Source organism: Diceros bicornis, chromosome 33, assembly GCF_020826845.1.
Source record: "Diceros bicornis minor isolate mBicDic1 chromosome 33, mDicBic1.mat.cur, whole genome shotgun sequence".
NCBI classification, from domain to species: domain Eukaryota; kingdom Metazoa; phylum Chordata; class Mammalia; order Perissodactyla; family Rhinocerotidae; genus Diceros; species Diceros bicornis.
This window is the reverse complement of record NC_080772.1, coordinates 1,944,175-1,964,345: the sequence shown is the minus strand read 5'-3', so window position 1 is coordinate 1,964,345 and position 20,171 is coordinate 1,944,175. Positions and strand designations below refer to the sequence as shown.

The window sequence follows — 20,171 nt, the reverse complement described above, 5'->3', positions numbered from 1 at the left end:
AACAATGCCATCCTGCCGCCTGGTCAGCCTGCTTCGAGGTTCAGCCTGAGGCAGGCGGCACTCTGTGCTCAGGCCCTCCGGGCCGGTCCAGCAGGTGAGTCAGCACCGGGCACTGTGTGGCCTTGGTCTGTGCCACCATCTCTGCTCTGGGTGCCTCGGGCCACTACGGCCTCCCCATGGCCACCAGCACCCACCTTATGGCCTCCACCACCCTCTCAGTCCCACCCCATGACCACCGTGCTCTCCATTGATTTGGGCTGAGGCCTACAATGTCGGGAAACAGGGTATTCTGGAAACGCTCTTCCTTAGGTCACTATCTTCTGGCATTTGCTGTGACTTTTCTGCTCTTTTGATGGCAGTGAGCCTGCCTTGATCTCTGTGATCAGGAATGTGGCTGAGCAAAAGCCGCTTGTACCTCCGGGATGGACGCACCTCCCAGATGCTCTTGCTAGACGGGTCCTGGCAGTGCAGGGAAAGGTGGCTCTGCACTGGAGGTGAGTCCTGGAGAGGCATCTGACAGTGGACTCTGCATTTGACAGCATCCTGTGTGGTGGAGGGCGTGGCCCACTCCTCACCCGGGGGTTTACCCTGGGGACTCGGGGAAGGGGCTCTCTCTTCACTTCTTCCTTGGGCTCCGACAGCATGGTGAGGAGTTTGCCTGTCCCCTGGCTTGGCTCCCTTCATGAGGGCTTCTGGAATTCAGCCAGTTCAGTGAGTCCTTTCCTGCGGACTCCGCACTGGAGGTCCCAAAACAGTGCACTGAACACATTTTACTTTGAAAATCTCCTGGCAGATCCTTTTGTTTTGCATTGCAGGTTCTTGTTGTATTTTGAAAGAGCTGAATGCCACTTGTCTGTAGAATTATTGAAGGTTTACAGTGGTTTGTTCTAAGTCGGAAGTTGTTACAATCTATCCAAAGAACTAGTAATGTGAGCTTGTTTCATAGGTCAGCCACCCTGCTTTCTTGACAGTTCCTTCAGAGCCTGTGTCCCATAAGTTTTGTTACTGTTTTTGAGAATGAGGCAAAGCACTGCAGTGAAGGTTGCTCTTGGCATGTGTCATTGTTTAACATGGTCTGGGGGCAAAGGAGGTGGTGGTCCTTTGGTAACTAGTCACAAAGCATTGAGAAAGGTTAGAAGGTCATGTTGCTTGGAACTCCCTGAGGACCTAGTATCCACCTGGTCTGGTCCACAGCGGACTCAGGGGGGCTAGATGACCTCAGGTGGAGCAGAAAGCCCTTGAGAGAGACCCCCCAAACCCCCATGTGCAGAGTTTGGTCTAAATAGAGAATTTACCTTAATGAGGAGAAGAGATGATGAAGTGTCTTGGTCAGTACCTTGCAGGGGCTTGTTGCTTTGTACAGAGAACAGCTTTCCTCCTGGTAAGGGGAGGACAGGAGGAACACGCAACCACAACCCTTGGGGCTGACCTTCTCCTGGCGGCAGTCCTGCATACCTCAGCTACTTGAGCAGAGCTGTGGCCAGACGCCCCGCTGAGTGCCTGGGAGGCTCTGCTGTCCGACACCTGGCCTGGCTTTGAAATAGGGGGACCAACCCTCGCCGTTTTAGCACTACGTCCCATGGACAGCAGGAGGGTTGGGTAGCCATGAGCTTCTAGGAACTATTTCTGAGGCTTCCTGAAGCCTTTCCTGTTGTCTTGATGCCATCCTGTGCTATCTGCCAGAGTGTCTGTGTCCCTACAGGGCACTTACCACAGCCTGGGAGGAGGTATTCACCTTTCTTCCTCCTCTGCCTTAGATGGTCAGTTTCTTAAGGTAGACAGTGGGTCTTTCATCTTTCTATTCCAGTAATAACTTGCAAGCAGAAGGTGCTTCTTAAATCTTTACTAAAGGTTTAAATGGGTAAATTGGCTACAGGTGTCGGTGTTCCCAAAAACACTTGTTTTGTTTCTATACTTGATTATTTTAGGGGTAGACATTTAATCCTTTCTTTCTAGTTACTTTTTCATTTATCCTTGCAGGCTCCACATAAAGGGCTCAATGTCTGGTTCAGTGGTTAAAAGCTGTTCACAGGGATGACTAGACCCCACTAAGCATTCTTTCGTCTGTAGTGAACGTTTCACCAAAAAAAAGCTCTCGGAAAGGCTGGATGGTCAGTATTACATGCTCAAGCCATGGCCGTGCCCTCCATCTACCACCTGACTGAGAAGGGGGGGCTGAAGTCCGTGGCTGCCCCAGGAGAAAGGACACCAGGAAGGCCACCGGGGACCTAAGGAACATGCGAGTGAAGCAGATGGGAAAGGAGCTGCAGGTTCATCGTTGTCCTTGAGGGAAAACCTGAGGGCCTAGCAGGGCTCCCGCAAGTTGAAGCGAGCCACTGTGCAGGGTGAACCTGCACCCAGGGCTACCCAAGAAGCCGCCAGTCAGGAGCAGGTGCAGAGTCTCTGGAAGGAACTCCAGGATACAGTGTGGCCTCCACAGCATCAGGCAGCCAGGGAGATGCAAACATGTCTGCTATGGATGCTGACAATGAGACCCCCCCTCTTCCCTGCCAGGGTCTCTTAGGTAAGAGTGGCATTTCCGTGGATGACTTTATCCCTCAGGATCTGGGGTGTGCAGATTTATTGGCTGGCAACTTTCTTACACTTTCTTCTCAGAGCACACTCGAGAAAGGTCATCTGTCCCCCACGAGGCTGTTGACCGAAAGAGGTTGAAGAGAGATGTGGAGCCCAGCTGCAGAGGGACCAGCCTTGTGCCTGACTAGGGCTTGGCCCAGAACCCTCAAGTTCATCATTCACAATGATGCCTCAGAAAGCCTCCCAGAGCCCCTCCACCCTCCAACAGATGTCACCTTAAAGCCAGACACAGAAGCTGTGCAGAGCAAGCACAGCAACACCGGCCCCACGTCTCTCAGAAAGGTCATCCTGTCAGCACTGGGGGCCCAAGAACTCCTCAACTCGCTGCACTCCTACTGCTTCTGCTCCCAGGGGAACAGGAGCACGGGTGCCACCTGTGGGAGCAGGTGGAGAAGAATGGCGAGCTGAAGAGGGGCAGCTGCCGACAGCCAGGTGCACACGCTGCAGGAGGAGCTGGACGAGCTGAAGGGAGGGGGCTCCCTGCCTTAGCAGCCTGGTGCCCCCCGCCGAGGTCAGTGCCTGTGCTCGGGGCTCCCCCACTGCCTGCTCATCATGAGGGGTTTCCTGCTATGCAGCAGAATGCCACTGACCACTTCTTTGTGCAGCATGCCTGCTGCTGTCTTGGGAGAAGGCTCTGCTGGTAGCTGCCCCTTGCAGACAGGGAGCCCAGGCTGCAGAGCTCACCCCGCCAGTTCTAGGGTGCTCGAGAGGCAGCGGTAGTTGTCAAGGTTTAGCCGCTGGGAAAGGAGGCATTGCAGGTCTGCTGGGAAAACCAGACCTACACAATGAACGGTGCCTGGATCCTTGTTTTTCCACTTGAACAGGAGAAAATCAGCTTCTGTTGCATCCCTCACACAAATGTAAATTCCAATGAGTTAGGATCTAAATGTGAAATAAAATCGACATAGTAACTATTAGAAAAGTTATAGGAGACTCTTAAAGTCATGGGGAGGTTCTTTCCATTTGTGTTTTAATGAATATCCATGAACTGAAGTCATTTTGAACATTTTAATAATTTCTTTAAAATTTTAAACATCTTTTTGAGTAGAGTACATTCTCTTTTGTAAGTATTAAAGCACTACAGAAATATATAAGGTAAGAAGTGGTAAAAACTCCTATTTCTCACCTACCTCCCAACTTTTATTCCTTGTTGGTAGTAAAATTTGGTGTGTAATCTCCTCAACTCTTCCCTGTGCTTTACATGCATATTTCTCCACCTGTACGAATAAGTTGGATATATTTTTGGTGTGTTTATTGGCTATGTTTCTGATTTTCCCGCTCTCTTACAGTTTAGTAGTTGTAAACATTGGTTTCTCAATATTCCTTATGTATTGAGGGTACCATCTTTTGCCTGTTATACATCCATGGAAAACATTTCCCTACCACATAGTTCATTTAATCTGGATCAGTGCTCGTCTTCCCAGATGTCAGTAACACTTCAGGAGGGAAACGGCTCTATGTGACTGGCTGTTCAGGATCTCCGGGACCCCCCAGGGCAACAACCATTAGGACAACACAAAACAAGAAACAAAACCCATCCTGCGTGTTTCCAGATGCATTCTGGTGGAAGGACAGCTCCAGATGAGGACCGCTGATGTCTTGGTCAGAGTTATCCACTATGTTCTCCTATCACGTTAAAGCAGTTTCGGTAGTTTCTTGTACCTGATGGTACAGTTTGGTGCCTTTGTCTGTTCCTCTTGCTCAGACTGCGCAAGGTTTCTCACTGGTACAAGTCTTTCCAGAGAGCCAGCCCTTAACTCCATTGCTTAGGTCTGCATTGTTTTTCCTGCCTCGTGAATCCTCACTTCATTCTGCTGTTGTTGGTTTTATTGTGGTGTTATTCTGGCTCCTGGAGGGAAGTGCTCAGCTTCTTCATGTAGAGTTGATATTCCCTGATACCTGCAGTGGAGGCTGTGTCTCTTCTGTCCCTTAGTCTCCACGCCATGGATTTGGCTCATGTTGCTCTCAGTGCTGCTCATTTCTAAAGAGTTTGTCCTGTCTGTCTGGATCCTCTCTGTAACCTGAGAGATTTAGAAGGGTGTGGACAGATTTTCAAGTGTATAGGTTGGGGGAGGGGAGCCAATATTTTGTGATTATTTTTTATTTTTATTGCTTTAAGGTCCCGTAATATGGTTACTTATAGATTTCTGATTTTTGGACTCTTTAGAGATTTCACTGTGGCTTAGCACACAATCCATTGTGGTGACTGTTTCATTGTGGTTTGAGAAGAATGTTTCCTCTCCACTAGTTTCTTATGTTGTTGTCCCTCAGGCTGAGGCTAGATCTAGCTTTTTTGTGTTTGTCAACAGATCTGTTTCCTAACTTATTGTATCACTTAAGGGGAAGAGGAAAGTGACTGAATTGACTTAGTATAAGGAAATAGGAGGCTATCAGATAATGGACTATCTCATACACAAGATTTTTTGCCCAAACCTCAAGGTAAACACTAAACAAATAATCAAAGCAAAACCACATATGATAAACAAAGAGAAAACTAGAAGAATGATAAGACAGAACAACCAAACTGAATTGGCAGTCCAAAACAAATGGGACAAGAAACAAAGGAAATGCAAAAGAACCAGAAAATAAGTGACAAAACAGCAACATTAAGCCCTCATATATCAATAATTACCCTAAATGTAAATGGATTGAACTCTCCAATCAAAAGATACAGAGTGGCAGGATGGATTAAAAAGCAAGACCCAACAATATGCTGCCTTCAGGAAACACATCTTAGCACTAAAGACAAGCACAGGCTCAGAGTGAAAGGATGGAAGACAATACTCCAAGCTAATGGCAAACAAAAGAAAGCAGGTGTTGCCATACTCATATCAGACAAAGTAGACTTCAAGATAAAACAGGTTAAGAAAGACAAAGAAGGGAAATATATAATGATAAAAGGGACACTACATCAAGAAGACATATCACTTATAAATATATATGCACCCAACATAGGAGCACCAATGTACATAAAGCAACTATTAACAAACCTAAAAGGAGAAATCAACAACAACACAATAATAGTAGGGGATCTTAACACCCCACTTACAGCAATGGATAGATCATCCAGACAAAAAGTTAATAAAGAAATATTAGACTTAAATGAAAAACTGGACGAGATGGACCTAGTAGACATATACAGAGCACTCCATCCAAAAACAGCTGACTACACATTCTTCTCAAGCGCGCATGGAACATTCTCTAGGGTAGACCATATGTTGGGAAACAAAGCAAGCCTCAATAAATTTAAGAAGATTGAAATCATAACAAGCATCTTTTCAGACCATAAGGCTATGAAACTGGAAATGAACCATGAAAAAAAAACTGGGAAAGTGACAAAAATGTGGAGATTAAACAACATGCTACTGAACAACCAATGGATCATTGATGAAATTAAAGGAGAAATCAAAAACTATCTGGAAACAAACGAAAATGATAACATGCCATATCAAACCATATGGGATGCAGCAAAAGCAGTCCTGAGAGGGAAACTCATAGTGATACAAGCTGCTATTTTTTTTTTAAGTAAACGCTCTTTTCCTTTATCCCTGTCTTCTCTGGTACTTTAATAATGCTTATCTATTTCTTTTCATGGTATCCCATAATTCACACTGCCTTTCCCCATTCCTATGCAGTACCATTTTTCTTTTTGTTTCTTTGACTGGATGATTTCAAATGACACATCTTCTAGTTCACTAATTATTTCTTGTACATGGTTGAATCTGATTTAGAACCTCTCTATTAAATTCTTCAGTTCAGTCGTTGTGTTCTTCAATTCTAGGATTTCTGTTTGTTTTTCCTTAATGATTTCTGTTTCTATAATGAACTTCTCACTTGTTCATGCACTGTTTCCTTATTTCATTTAGTAGTCTATCAATGTTTCCTTAGAGTTTTATGAATTTCTCAAAGAGGGTTGTTCTGAAACCTTTGTGTCATAGTTCCTATATCTCCATTGCTTGGTCGGTCATTGGAGTTTTATTCTTTTTCTTTGGTGGTGTCATGAGTCTTTGATTATTCATGATCCTTGTGGCCTTCCATTGGTGTCTGCAAATTTGAGGAAGTAGGCACCTCTTCCACCCTTTACAGACTGGCTTTAGCAAACCAAAGCCTTCATAGTCATCCCATCTAGGGGTCCTGGGTAGGCCATCTGGTGGTGTCCAGGGGCAAGCTTGCTGCTGGAGTCCTTGGACAGCCTGGTACTGGGGTGAGTGGAAAGCTTGGGTCTATGGTATTGTGTCTGGCCCTGGGCACAGCTGGGACCCTGAGATCATGAGTAGCCCCACTGGAGCCTGTTTTGGCAGGTCCTCTTTGAGAGCCTGCAGCCACAGGAGTCATCCAGGGCCATGAGAGTTCGCCAGTGCTGGGATGAGCTGAGAGCCTTGGTTCATGGGAGACTGCCAGGAGCCTGGCACCACGAGAGACAGCTTGTGCTGTGGTAGGCCAGAAGTCTGGATTCCTGGGAGCCTGCTGGGATCCTGGGGCCACAGGAGCTGCCTGAGGCTGCAGAAGCCAGCAGGCACTGGATCAAGATGGAAGCCTGGGTTCATGGGAACCTGCCGGTGCCTGGTGCCATGGGAGCTGCCTGGGGCCGCCTGAGTCAGCAAGCACCTGGGTAAACTGGGGGCCTGGTTTTGTGGGAGCCTGCAAGGAGCCTCGTTCCATAAGAGCTGTCTACAGCTGCTGGAACTGGCAGGTGGTGTGGTGATCCATGGGCCTGAGTTCCCAGCAGCCCCCTGGGAGCCTGGTGTCATGGAATCTACCTGGGTTGCTGGAGCCAGCAAGTGCTGGAGTGACCTGGGGTCTTGGGTTTGTGGGAGCCCACTGGGGTCTTGGGTTTGCCCTGTTACAGAAGCTGCCTGTGGCTGTGAATGCTGCCTGTGGCTGCCTGACATACGCAGGACCTTGGGTGAGCCAGGGTCTGGATTCACCAAAGCCCACCAGGAGCCTGGTGCCAAGGATACCACTTGTGGTCACAAGAGCCACCTTGGGCTGTTTAAGATGGCAGCTCCTAGGCTGAGATGGGGCCCTGGGTTCCCAGGAGCCTGGTGGGAGCCTGGTGTCAGGGATGCTGCTTGGGGCCGCCAGAGCTGGCATGCTCCAGGGTGAGCCAGGGGCCTGGATTTGCAGAAGCCTGCAGGGAGCCAGCTAGGTTCACAGGAGTCAGCCTGGCACTGGGGCAGGCTGGCTAAGGTCAGGCAGAGTGGAGAAGTCCCTTCTCATTGGGAGGTGTTTGATTACTGATTCAGTCTGCTTATTTGTTACTGGTCTGTTCAAGATTTCTATTTCTTCATGATTCAGCTTTTGTAGGTTGTTTCTAGGAATTTATCTATTTTGTCTAGGTTATGCAATTTATGAGTGTACACTAGTTCAGAATAGTCTCTTCTGATCTCTTTCTTCTGAAGCATCCGTTGCAATGCCTCCTCTTTCATTTCTGATTTAGTTTGAGTCATCTTTCTTTGTTTTCCTAGATATTTTATCTAAGGGTTTCTCAATTTTATTTTTTACAAAACTCAACTTTTACTTTTATTAATCGTCCATACTGTCTTTCATTTTTTTTCCACTCTCCTCTTGGTGACTTCCATCCTTCTGCTAACTTTGGGTTTCATTTTTTCTTTTTTTAATGCTGTGTGTTGTAAGTCAGGTTGTTTCTTTGACATCTTTCTTCTCTTGTAATGTACAAGTTTATCACTATAAATTTTCCTCTTAGTACTATTTTTGCTGCAGCCTATAAGTTTTGGTGTGTTTATTGTTTCTTTTTTTTTTAAAGATTTATTTATTTATTTTCGCCCCAAAGCCCCAGTAGATAGTTGTATGCCATAGTTGCACAGCTTTCTAGTTGCCGTATGTGGGACGCGGCCTCAGCATGGCCGGAGAAGCGGTGCGTCGGTGTGTGCCCGGGATCCAAACCCGGGCCACCAGCATCAGAGAGCACGCACTTAACCGCTAAACCACAGGGCCGGCCCATATTGTTTCTTTTTGTGTGTGTGTGATGAAGATTGGCCCTGTGCTAACATCTGCCAATCCTCTTTTATTTTATTTTATTTTATTTTTTGCTGAGGAAGACTGGCCCTGGGCTAACATCCGTGCCCATCTTCCTGCACTTTATATGGGATGCTGCCACAGCATAGCTTGCCAAGCGGTGCGTTGGTGTGCACCCGGGAACTGAGCCGGCGAACTACGGGCCGCCGCAGTGGAGCACACGCACTTAACCGCTTGTGCCACCCGGCCGGTCCCTATTGTTTCTTTTTGTATGTTTTGAGCTGTTTTCTAATTTCCCTTTTGATTTCTTCTTTGATCTACATTTTTTGTGTGTGAAGAAGATCAGCCCTGAGCTAACATCCATGCCAATCCTCCTCTTTTTGCTCAGGAAGACCGGCCCTGAGCTATCATCCTTGCCCATATTCCTCCACTTTATATGGGATGCCACTACAGCATGGCCTGACAAGCATGGGTTGGTGCGTGCCCAGGATCCGAATCCAGGCCGCCAGCAGCGGAACACATGCACTTAACCACTACAGCACCTGTCTGCACCCTGATCTACTTTTAAGTTTAAGAGTTTTTGTTGAACTTCCACATATTATGAATGTTCCAGTTTTCCTTCTGTTATTGACTTCTAGTTTCATGCCATTGTGTTTAGAAAAGTTACTTGGTATTATTTCAGTCTTCTTTAATCTTGTTAAGACTTGTTTTGTGACCTAACATGTGATCTGTTCTGGAAAATAGTCTGTGTGCTCTTGAGAAGAGTGTACATTTTGTTGCTGTCCAGTAAAATATTCTGTGTGTGTCTGATAGGTCCATTTAGTATTTAATGTTTTCATGTCTGCTATTTCCTGATTTTCTGTATGGATAGTCTATCCGTTAAAAGTGGTCTTTGAAGTCTCCTACTATTTGCAACTTATATACGTGAGAAGGCTCTTATATTGGGTATATATAAAGATCTCTTAGAACTCAATTATAAAAGACAAGTCAATGAAACAGGGTAAGCAACTGGAATAGACATGTCTCCAGGAAATACATAGATGGCCAATAAGCACAAGATAGTTGCTCAGTATCATTAATTATTAGGAAAATACAAATTCAAAGCACAATGTGATACTATTTCACACTCAAAATGAAGGCTATATTCAACATAATGGAAAATAACAAGTGTTGGTAAAGATGTGTAGAAAGGGAAACCCACATACATTGCTGGTGGGAAAGTAAAATGATGCAGCCACTGCAGAAAACAGCTTGGCATTTTCTAAAATCTTAAACTTAGAATTACCATTGACCTGGAGAGGCCCATGGTAGATATGTCCAAAAGAGCAAACTTGCCCATAGACATTCAAAGCAACAGTGTTCACAATGGTCCAAAAGTGAAACAAACCCAAATTTCTATCCAGTTATCACTGCATAAACCAAATGTGGCCTATTCATAATATAGGATATTATAAGCCATAAAAAAGAATTAAGTACTGCTACATGCTTGGCCATGGGTGAATCTTGAAACATGTGTGCTCACTGAAGCCATCCACAAAGGCAATAGATAACAGGATGCCATTTGAATGAAATGTCCAGAATAGGAAAATCCATAGGGGGAGAAAACAGATGAGTTGTTTCCATGGGTTTGGGTTAGCAGAAAATAGATTGTGAATGAGTATGGGTTTGTTTGGGGGTGTTGAAAATGTTCTGGAATTAGATAGTGGTGATAGCCACACGACATAATCATTGTGCTAAAAGCCACAGAAATGTATACTTTGAAATACTTAAAACGGTGTATTCTATGTTAAGCAGATTTTCCACATAAAAATTTTGAATTTTTTAAGTTAATCAGGGTATTGGTTAATTTTAAGTTGCCTGGTATATTTAATAAGTGTAATTAATGGAGTTATTAGGGGTAGGGCAAGTTGTAGCCAAGAGAGTAAACATCCGACGAGGGCTATAGTAACAAATCCTATGACTATACAAGCAACAGTCTAAAATCCAGTCCATTTCCATTGTCCCCAACTTGGAGAGACCAGCCATGAAAATAGGTCAGTGACCTCGGGGGCCTTTGGTATCTATTCAAAGATTTGGGTAATATTATGCAATATTTTAACCTCTTGGGCCATTTGGTGAAGGTAGGTTTGAACTTCTCTGTTGATGTACACTCAGCAAGTGTGGTTCTAGGAAAGGCACCAACCCCTCCTTCCTTGGCCGGTGTAGACAGTCTAGGTCCAGGCCATTTTCTAAAACCATTTAGGCGAGAGACTCATGAGAGTGTTGTTCAGGGGTTAGGATATGTTCCTATGGAGTTGTTGTCCATGTTCTGTTAAGGTTGTTGATACTTCTTAGTTGCCTCAGTTTCCTGATTTTGTGTGGGTAGGGCCACCGCATCTGTGCCCAGTCCAGTCAGTCAATCCTAGTAGAACTGAACACCCAGTGCTATAGGACTGACATTGTTTCTATGGGTTGGTGGTAGCCTGTCAGGGCAGGAAACTCAGGGGACCTGCGACCTGAGGGAAGCAGGCTGAGAGAGAAACAATAGTGCGTTGCACAATATAGCCTGGAGAAAGCTGCTCAGAGAGCTGGGGAAGAGAGACGCTCACTGGGTGAGAGCCTTGTGATATCAGCCCACAGTGAAACCCAAAAGTGGATGCTCCTGGTGTGAAATATTCCTTAGGTGTCTTGAGGTAAAATAATTTGCACCCATTCACTGGTTACCTGTGCTATATGATTTCAGGGGGTATGGTTAAAGTGTTTGTCGGCCAAGAGCCGTTTGTGCCTGGGCACAAAATCACCAAGGTGGCCTCGAAGGCTACCCCAAAATGACCCCTCAAGGAGCAGTTGGGGCAGAAAGTGGGTGGAGCATTTTGAAGGAAGCCTGGGGCAAAGATGTTGTTCGATGGAGTTGGCTACAACTGAGTCTCTCTGCAGGGTAAGCCCTTCAGCTGGGGTACAGTAGGTGATTGGAGGCCAAGTGACAGACCCTGTGACTCCTGATTCCCAGTGCACGGTTAGACCTCTAAGCCCATTGGACATAAATGGTTGTGGTGTTTGTGAAGCATCTTGCTGGCAGTGTGGAAAGTATAGGGGACGTGTGGTGGGAGACGTCATGATAGTGTCGGGAGGAGCTGTGTGTGAGATTACGGTGTTGAGGGGGAAGGACTGGAGGCAGGTGCAGTGGGTGTGTGACTAACAATGGTCAATGAAGGGACAGCTGGGGTGTAACTGGGGAAATCAGGGACCAGCAGAAGTAATGTGTTTAAAACAAGACACCAGGGCAGGCCCAGCTGTTAAGTGCGCAGGCTCCACTACTGGCGGCCTGGGTTCGGATCCCGGGCGTGACCGACGCACCTCTTCCCCAGCCATGCTGAGACTACATCCCACATACAGAAACTAGAAGGATGTGTAACTATGACATACAACTATCTACCTGGGCTTTGGGGAAGGAAAAAAGGAGGAGGATTGGCAATAGATGTTAGCTCAGAGCTGGTCTGCCTCAGGAAAAAGGAAGAGGAGGATCAGCATGGATGTTAGCTCAGGGCTGATCTCCCTCACAAAAAAAATAAATAAATAAAATAATAAAACAAGACACCAGGCCCTAATAGAGCCACTTAGCCTAAGTCTCACATCAACAAGCCGAGATTTAATTAGACTTTTTGCCCTCCCAGGAATAGAATCATAAACCAGTCAATTGGGAATCGCCTGATGAGCAGCAGGTAGGTCACCTTCCTAATAGAGCCCTGCCATCCCCTAAAGGAAGGTAACCTTGCAGTAACCAGCCCTCTTTTTGGTGTAGTGTAATTTCCTTGTTCCTGCTCCCTTCTGCCTATAAAAGTCTTTCATTTTGTACAGCTCCTTGGAGCTCCTTTCTCTCTGCTAGACTGGATGCTGCCTGATTCATGAACTGTTGAATAAAGCCGATAAGATGTTTAAAATTTACTCAGTTTTGTTTTGTACCAGTTTGGTGGCAGCAGTGGGATCCAAAGGAGACATCTGATGGCTTAGGGGATGAGAAACACAGGCATTGGTACCTGCAAAACCTTTGAGTTCTCCATCTTTGTCACTGATTCTGAGAGCCGTGGGTAAGTTCCTCTCAGCAAGTGTGTAGAGAAACACAGCAGGAGGCTGTAAGGGAGGGTTGGGCGTCACTTGGTAGGAGGGTCTGAAAGGCCTCAATAGGGTGACATTTGCTGGGACCAGAATGACAAGAGGGAGCCAGCCCTTCAGGGGTCTGGGAGCAGTGTGTCAGGGAGATGGCACCACCGGTCCTGAGTCTCACAGGCAGAAGTGAGTTTGGCCAGAGGAGGTCAGAAATATGGCCAGTGCAGCTGGAGGGAGGCTGGGAGGAGAGAACAGGAGCTGGGGTGGAAGGTAGGGCCAGGGCCTGGTAGGCTGTGTCAGTTACCTTTCCCTCTCTGACTTCATTGCCCCTAACCTTGCTTTTCAAAACTACAAATGTTGACTATCTCACAATTTGTGTGTATCAGCAATGAGGCACGTTTTAGCTGGGTGCCTCTGCCTCACTGAGTTGAACAGGTTGGGGCTGTGGCCTCAACTGAGGCTCAACTGGGGGAGGACAAGCCCCCAAGGTCACTCTCAGCCTTCAGGGTTCAGTTTGGACTGAGAGCCTGAGTTCCTTTCTGTCTGTTGGCCTGGGCACACCCGTGCTTGTCTCCTCTATAGGCCTCCACATTGGGCAGTCCCAAAACACTGGTATTTGATTCCTCAGTTACAGGGATTCGACAGAGTGAGAGAGAGAGATGGAACATGAGAGAGGGAGTAAGAGGAAGTGAGAGACTTGTGTAGTTAAAATTTAGACAAGACATCCCATCACATTGGCTCTTATTATGTTCATAAGCCAGTTACTAACCACTTAGTGGTTCCACGGGGATGGCTATGCCATGAGTGGGGTTTACTGGGTACCATTGTGGAGGCTTCTCACCTCATAGGCCAAGATGAGGCCCTTGGGTCTCATTCTCCATAAAACAGGAAACAGTTGAATGGTTTTATGCCACAGAAGGCAGTATCTAAATTTCCGTTAGTTTCAAACCCCTCATGATGCTGACCTGAAAATGAGGCCAAGTTGGAAGTGACTGTTCCAATATCACATTGCTAGAATCCAGGCCTGTTTTGAGTGGTGTTCTGTGCTACCTGTCACCCCTTCTTGTTATTCTTCCATCTCTAAGTTTGTGCCTTAGGTACATGTGACACCAGCCCACAGGGGTAATAGATATTATCTCATATACACAGGGTGAGGTCCCTAGGAAGTAGATTCTAGCCTGATCCCCATGGTGCAGGTTTGGAGACTAGGGAGGACCTGAGAGGCACAGGGACTTTCCCAGGATGCAGAACTGGTAAGAAAGAGGAGGTCTGCATTCATCTCTGTCTCCTCAAAGCTAGGACCTGAGTTAGGTTTCCAGGGAACTGTGGCTAGGGCTGTGTAGGCTCCTTGTGTACAGTTCAGGAAGTGACATGAGAGAGGAGGGTGAGCAGCCCGGGCTCAATGGGCAGCTCTGGAGAAATCTGATTGAGGTAAGGGTCCCAGGTAAAGGAATCTTGAAAAATGACCCCATCTCCTTGGTCCTAGGCCTCAACAGATCTTAGAACTCTGGTAACCAGGCACCCACAGCCCCCCATCCACCTCACTTGAATGGAGACAGCCAAGAAGCAAAAATATTTTGTTGTTGTATCCAAACTTTTGCAGGATCTGGCCTCAAAAAAACCCAGAAAGAGAATCTTTTTGATTGTTGCCGATGTTGGCTCAGCCCTCATCCCTGACGCCTCTGGGTGTCTGACAGGAGGCAGTGAAGGGTAACATGGGGGAGCCCAGGAAAGGCTAGTGCAGGCCAGGACACAACGGTGATCCCACCTGATCAACCCCACACTCCAGGCCCCTCATAGTGTGTGTGTGTGTGTTTGTGTGTCTGTGTGGAGTGGGGAAGGCAGGGTATGTGGGACAGGCCATTCCTAAGCAGGAGCTTGTTGTTAGGTGTCGGAAACCTGGTGGGTCTGTCACGTTCATACCCCAGATCATGGCTGACAGCATGAGAAGGTGAGCTCCTCTACTCGTATATTATTGAGCCCTAGAGGTTTCATTTCCTTCCCTCCCTGACCAAAGATCTTTGCCAGGATGCCCTCTGTGCCTGAACTGAGGAGCAGACTTTCTCTTGGGGGTTGGCCTCAGTGGCAGTGTGCAGGCCACCCCTGATTCCCTCTGGCCCAGCTCCCAGGCAGTCTTTGCAGAACTCCACTCAGGAGGTCGTCGAGTAGCTGCCCAATGGTTTCAACTCCACCAACTCACTAGACAAGGAGCAGGTACATGAGGCCACCCACACCATCCAGTGTTGCTCTGAGATGAGAGCAGGAGCAGAGGGCCTCCACACTCAAGACCTTGAGATGATGGGGTTGGACCAGAACTAGGGTGGGACCAGTCAGGGGCTGTCTCTTTTTCAAGCTAAAGGGGACGTACATGCAGGTAACCTTGTCTGGTTCAGAGCTGTGCTCCCTTGACCCTATTTTCCTTGTCTGTTGTGAGTTTAGGAGGCCACTGAGGCAGAGCCAGAGGCTAAAGGGGACTGCAGGCTGGCTATTCCTGGAAGAGAAGTGGGATCTTTCCTGTATTTAGAAGGACACATGGAAAGTCAGCTATGTGAGTGAACCTTTCTCTTTATCCCGCTCCAGAGTCAGCTCCAGAGTTTCAGCCAGCAGCAGAAGCAGAGCTGTGGGCAGTGGTGGAGGTAGAGCTGGCTCCAGCTCCGTTGACACCACACCCTCTAGCACTGGAGCCAGTGTCCCCTCTACCAGCAGTGTTGGAGGTGGAGCAAGGGCCAACATGGGCTCCTGTAGGAGTGGGAGCTGCTGAGTTGGAGTCACCTGGACCATCATTTCTAGTGGGAAGTCCATCTCCACCTGTGGCTAAGAAGTGTGAGAAGAAGCCCAACCTACGGCCTTCCCTCCTAAGCTGGTGGTGGAGCAGTTGATCGTGATGGATGCAGTGAGCAGCTGGGCTCTGAGGGCGGGGTGGGGTAGGCCTTCCCTCTGCCATCGTTGCCCCAGACCTCATCCAGTCTCCTATGATCTGGGCCTGAATCCTGGCTCCACCCCTTACCAACCATACGACCTGGGCAACTTTCTGAACCCCTAAGCCTTTGCTTTCCACCTGCAGAGCGTAGAGGTGGACACTAACAGGACCTGCTGCACAGAGTGGCTGTGCCGGCTCCTTGAAGAGAAGGAAGGGTGAGCAGGGCCTGGCACATCAGTAGTGGAGGGGAACTCACTGTATGCAGCCAGGTCCCTGGTGGCCCAACCGTCTGCTCAGGAAGCCCAACAGCCTCAGGACTTATTAGACACCTGATGTGTACTCCACTACAAGGGAGACAGACAAGGCCCGTGGTTGTAGCTGCCAGGGGAGAATGTGCATCAGAATGGGGAGTGTGACCAGAGGGGGATCAGTGTGTTGGAAGATGCCCCCTTGGGATGAGCCGAGGTGAGCCACCATCTGGAGCTTGGAGTTAGACAGGAAGGGCTGGATGCAAATGTCCCTCTCCCTTCCCTGCCAGTATTGGGTCCTGGGTCATCCTCTGGGTACGCTCAGTGGACAGAGAAGAAAAGCCAGGGACTCTCACAAGGCTCAGGCCACATCATGAGCTTCCTGAGCTCCAGCTCTAAACTGTGACCCCTGTGTGGGACTTTTGGGGATGTGGACACAGAGCTGGGGTGTGGCAATGTTGGGTGACACTCCCCCTGTTCCCCAGGAGCTCTTCCGGAAGGTGGTGCCCTCTCAGTGCCTGGGCTCCACCTGGGGCAAGAGGAACAAGCCCAGCAATGAGCACCTGGCACACACCGTCCGGGCCACCATCGACCACTTCAGAAGGGTGGCCAGCCTCGTCGTCACCACCTGCCTCGGGGACCCGAGCATGATGGCCCAGGACAGGGTGAGGGTGGTGGAGTGCTGGATCCAGGTGGCCCAGGTGTGCTGTGGGAGGCCCAGTGGAGCCCCTCTCTGGAGCCTTGGGAACTGCCTCCACCTTTATCAGCTCCCAGGATTGCAGTGTGTGGTCTAAGCCCCTGCAAGTCCCTAGGCCCTTCTTGCCAGGGGAATGCTGACCTTGACTTCAGGTCCCACTGCGGGGATGCTCACTTCCTACCTGGCTCCCTCCCTGGGTTGAGCTAAAATCCTCCTCCTTGTGAGTGTTACTCTTTGGGTCCTAAATGTGCCCTTCTGGGGCTCCCTGAGCATCTGTCTCATCCAGGAGAGGAGATTTAAATAGAAGGGGACTGAAGCTAGAGCAAGCAGGGCTCCAGCGCCCCACCTCACAGCTCATTCTCTTCCCTTCCCCAGGAGTGCAAGATCCTGAAGAACTTCTCCTCGCCCTGCACTGTCATCTCTGTTCTGCAGAAAACATCCATATGCCACCTGAAGAACACATGGGGGAAGTTTCCTGGTGGGTAGGCCTCTCTCCATAGGAGGACCAGGGTGGATGGGGGATCTCCCGTATGTCTGCCATTGGCCCCTCAGTCAGCTGGGAACTCCTGGGTGGCAGCAAATGCTTGGAACAGGGCCTGGGCCTCAGCGGTGGGTCTCTAAGTCTCCTGGTGTCCTTAGTGCACCAATTCTGCTTCAGGATTCGGTTTCTCTAAATGCCAGGTACTGGGTTGAGCCACATTGGAGATTTTCAAGTGTTTATAGCAACAGAACTCTATACCCAGTTGAAACTGAAAGTGGTCAAAAGAGAGCTGCTCTGTATAGCGGGGGAATGGAGACCCCAGTGACCAACAGGAGAGCCCCCTCCCAGTCTCACAAGACCTTAGCCCTCAGAGGAGCCCAGTGAGAGCACTCCTCCAGGCAGTTTGAATCTCTCAGGTTGTCAAAGAAAAAGATTTGCACTCAGACCCCTCACATTATCCCTAAATTTATCCTTCCTTCTTTCCCCTCTCCTCAGGGAGAGCTCTGAAAAACTTAAGGAGCACTATAGCCAAGACGAGTCCTTGAGCAGAGAACTGCTGACCAAGGTAGAGTGGAGGCTGGGGGTCTGGAAAGAGAGGAAGGGCCACGGGGGGAGGGGGACTGGGCAAGCTGTGGTTTTGATAGTTTCTCACTTGAACTTTCTCTGAAACGTTCCCATCTATCTTGTCCAGGTTAACAAGCTTAGGGATCTGTTTGGCCCATGGGCAGGTGGGGTGCCGTTTGTGGGCAGGAGGCCCTGGTCATGGGACACAGTGGTGTTGGCTGTGCTGTTCCAGGGCGAGTTGCCGAGCTGGCGCCATCAGCAGATTTCTGGCTTCCATGCACTTCCGTCCTGCTGAATGTAGCTTCTCCCAGACTGTTGGGTGGTTGGGTGGGTTTATCCCTCAGCCTAAACCTGTCCTCAGGAAGCCAGGCCCCTGCTGCTCCTTCTATCTTCACCATGTCTCCAAGGGGAGAGCACACTGCCTACCCCAGGGACGGGCACAGCAGGGAATTCCCCTGGCCCAGGTGGACAAACAAGATGCTCATCCTTGGATCTGAACAGCTGGACCAGAGACAGATGTGTGTGCGTTCTGGGACCCCCCCTGGACGCCTAGAACAGTCATTCAAGTCAACAACGGAGTCTCACCTGAATGCCTGGTTGGCAATGACATATACCCCAGGTGGCTTATGAGTAGCGCCTAGGCAACTGATAGATTCTTAGTGGATCCTGCTGAAAGGAAGTTAGGAGCTTCATGTAAACAGGGAAGCAAAATGTCCTCTCACCCCTTCCCTGTTGATCAGAGGTGGCACCTTGGGGGTCCAGTTTCTGAGTGGATAAAGAAAGAGTTCAGTGCAGGGGAATATCCTGAGTGGTTCCTTGGGGAGGAGAAGGGTTTGGCATTGCCTCTGTCCCAGCCTGGGGGCCAGACACTCCATGAGACTGGGGCAGGCAGGAGCCATTCAACCAGACTCCCAAGACACCACATCCTCTCCATCCACGCCTCGGCCCACGACCAAGCTTCGAGAGCTCGGGGGTCAGGACTGTTGTCAGTGGTGGGGCTGGGGGTTAGGTGAGGATGTTGGAACAGGGTCTCTGGCTGGGAGGGCCAAGTGGCCTCTCCTCTGTGGCCCCTGAGCAACTCACTGCCCCTGTTTGGGCCTCTGTCTCCCCATCAGGGAAATGGAAGGATGGTGATCGTGTGGTGCAGGCCTCACATGGGGGTGATGAGGTAAGAGGGAGGAAAGGAATGTGGGAGCTTTCTGCCTGCTCCCTGGAGGGGTGAGGGCAAGAACAGTGATGACAGTCGTGCGACAGTGAGTCCTCAGGAGAACCTGTGAAGTAGCTGGAGTTCTCACACTTTCCAGATGAGGAAACAGGCTCAGGGAGTCCAGGACGCAAGCCCAAGCTTACACTTGTGTAAGCACTTGAGTGGCATTGGTACCAGTTGACTCGAGTCAGATGTCCAGTGTCGGAGGCGAGTGGTGCTGGAGAGAAATGCGGTGAGGGGACTATGGCCTCACTGACACTGTCCTCGACCCTGACAGGAGGGGCCTTCCACGTTTGCCCCCCGGAAATCAACCCCCAGATGGTGCAGGAGAAGGAGCAGCAGCAGCAGCAGGTGAGTGTGCCTGTGGGGCAGAGGCTCTGCGTTCCCAGCTGGAGGCCTCAAATCAAGAGAGGAGGGCCCTTTCTCTTGGTGCCACAGTGTCCGAATCCCCCAGTAGAAGTGACCGGGATGGCCTGGAAGAGCTGGTGCAGGATGGGTTTGTTGTGGGGAGGGACAGGGACCGCATACCCTGTGATTTGCTAGAAGCCTGCCCTGGGAGAGGAGGAGGAGGAGTGTGGTGTTCTTGGGGTGTGAAGCAAGGAGGAATTGAGGGGAGGCTAGTAAGGGTCCTAGGCTGTTCCCCGTGGGAACCCTGGGGTGGGCCAGGAGGCTGTGGCTGTGGACTTTTCAGGGGAGGGTCTGCAGGGGGTCGACTTGAGAGCAAGGGCTCATCCCACCCGCACCCCAATGTCACAAGGTGTCATCCCCTATCTTGGCACTTTCCTTGGTGACCTGCTTATGCTGTGTCTGGCGATGGGTGATTATCTCGAGGTGGGTGAACCTGAGGCCAGGCAGGAAGGACCACGATCCTGAACCTTGGGATGCGGGAGCCCCCGAAATGTGCTCCGAGCTCTCAGCACTTGACACATCTCTCCTGGGAGCCTCGCAGTGGCCCCTGGGAGCTGGGGCATCAGGCCCATCTTAGAGATGAGTGAACAGAGGCTCCACCTGAGACACCCATTCCGGTTCCCCAGGCTGGGGAAACTCAGAGCTGCCTGATGGCACAGCCGCGTAAGGTTTTATCTGAGCTGGACTCAGCCTCTAACTCCCATGCTCCCCATGGAGGGAGAGAGGGGTCGGCCCCCCCCAAGTCAGGCAGCACATAAGTTGCTGAGCAGTCCCCTCTGCCTGAGGCCTCAGCCTCCAAGTCTGTCATCAGAGAGGGTTGTGCTGCCAGGTCCCTCAGCCTCCCCCCATGTCCTCCTTCTCTGGAGCCCAGAGCCCGGCCTAGGTCCAAGTCCTGTTTTCTCTGCATGCTCCGCCCCCTCTGGGGACCTGGCAGTCGTGCACCATGAGAAGGGGTGGACATAAGGGGCTAGTCAGTCTATGGCATT

At 49.5% G+C, this 20,171-nt stretch overlaps 1 protein-coding gene across 5 annotated transcripts in view; it reads left to right on the top strand.

Annotated features, from left to right (window-relative positions):
- LOC131396453 (ral guanine nucleotide dissociation stimulator-like) overlaps nucleotides 1-19,069 on the top strand; it is a 225,171-nt gene extending 206,102 nt beyond the window's left edge. Inside the window, exons 8-9 of one of the 5 annotated variants that reach the window (XR_009216551.1) lie at nucleotides 18,686-18,738; nucleotides 19,055-19,069. Coding sequence is in view for 1 of the 5 variants with exons in the window: in XM_058528659.1 (XP_058384642.1) it covers nucleotides 15,241-15,539 (299 nt within the window). In the remaining 4 variants the exon portion in view is untranslated. Of the gene's footprint in view, nucleotides 1-15,240; nucleotides 15,554-15,724; nucleotides 15,882-16,313; nucleotides 16,658-18,685; nucleotides 18,806-19,054 lie in introns of those variants that run through there. The other 4 variants (XR_009216553.1, XM_058528659.1, XR_009216549.1 and 1 more) reach the window with 4 other exon arrangements.
- Nucleotides 19,070-20,171: the final 1,102 nt, after the last annotated feature.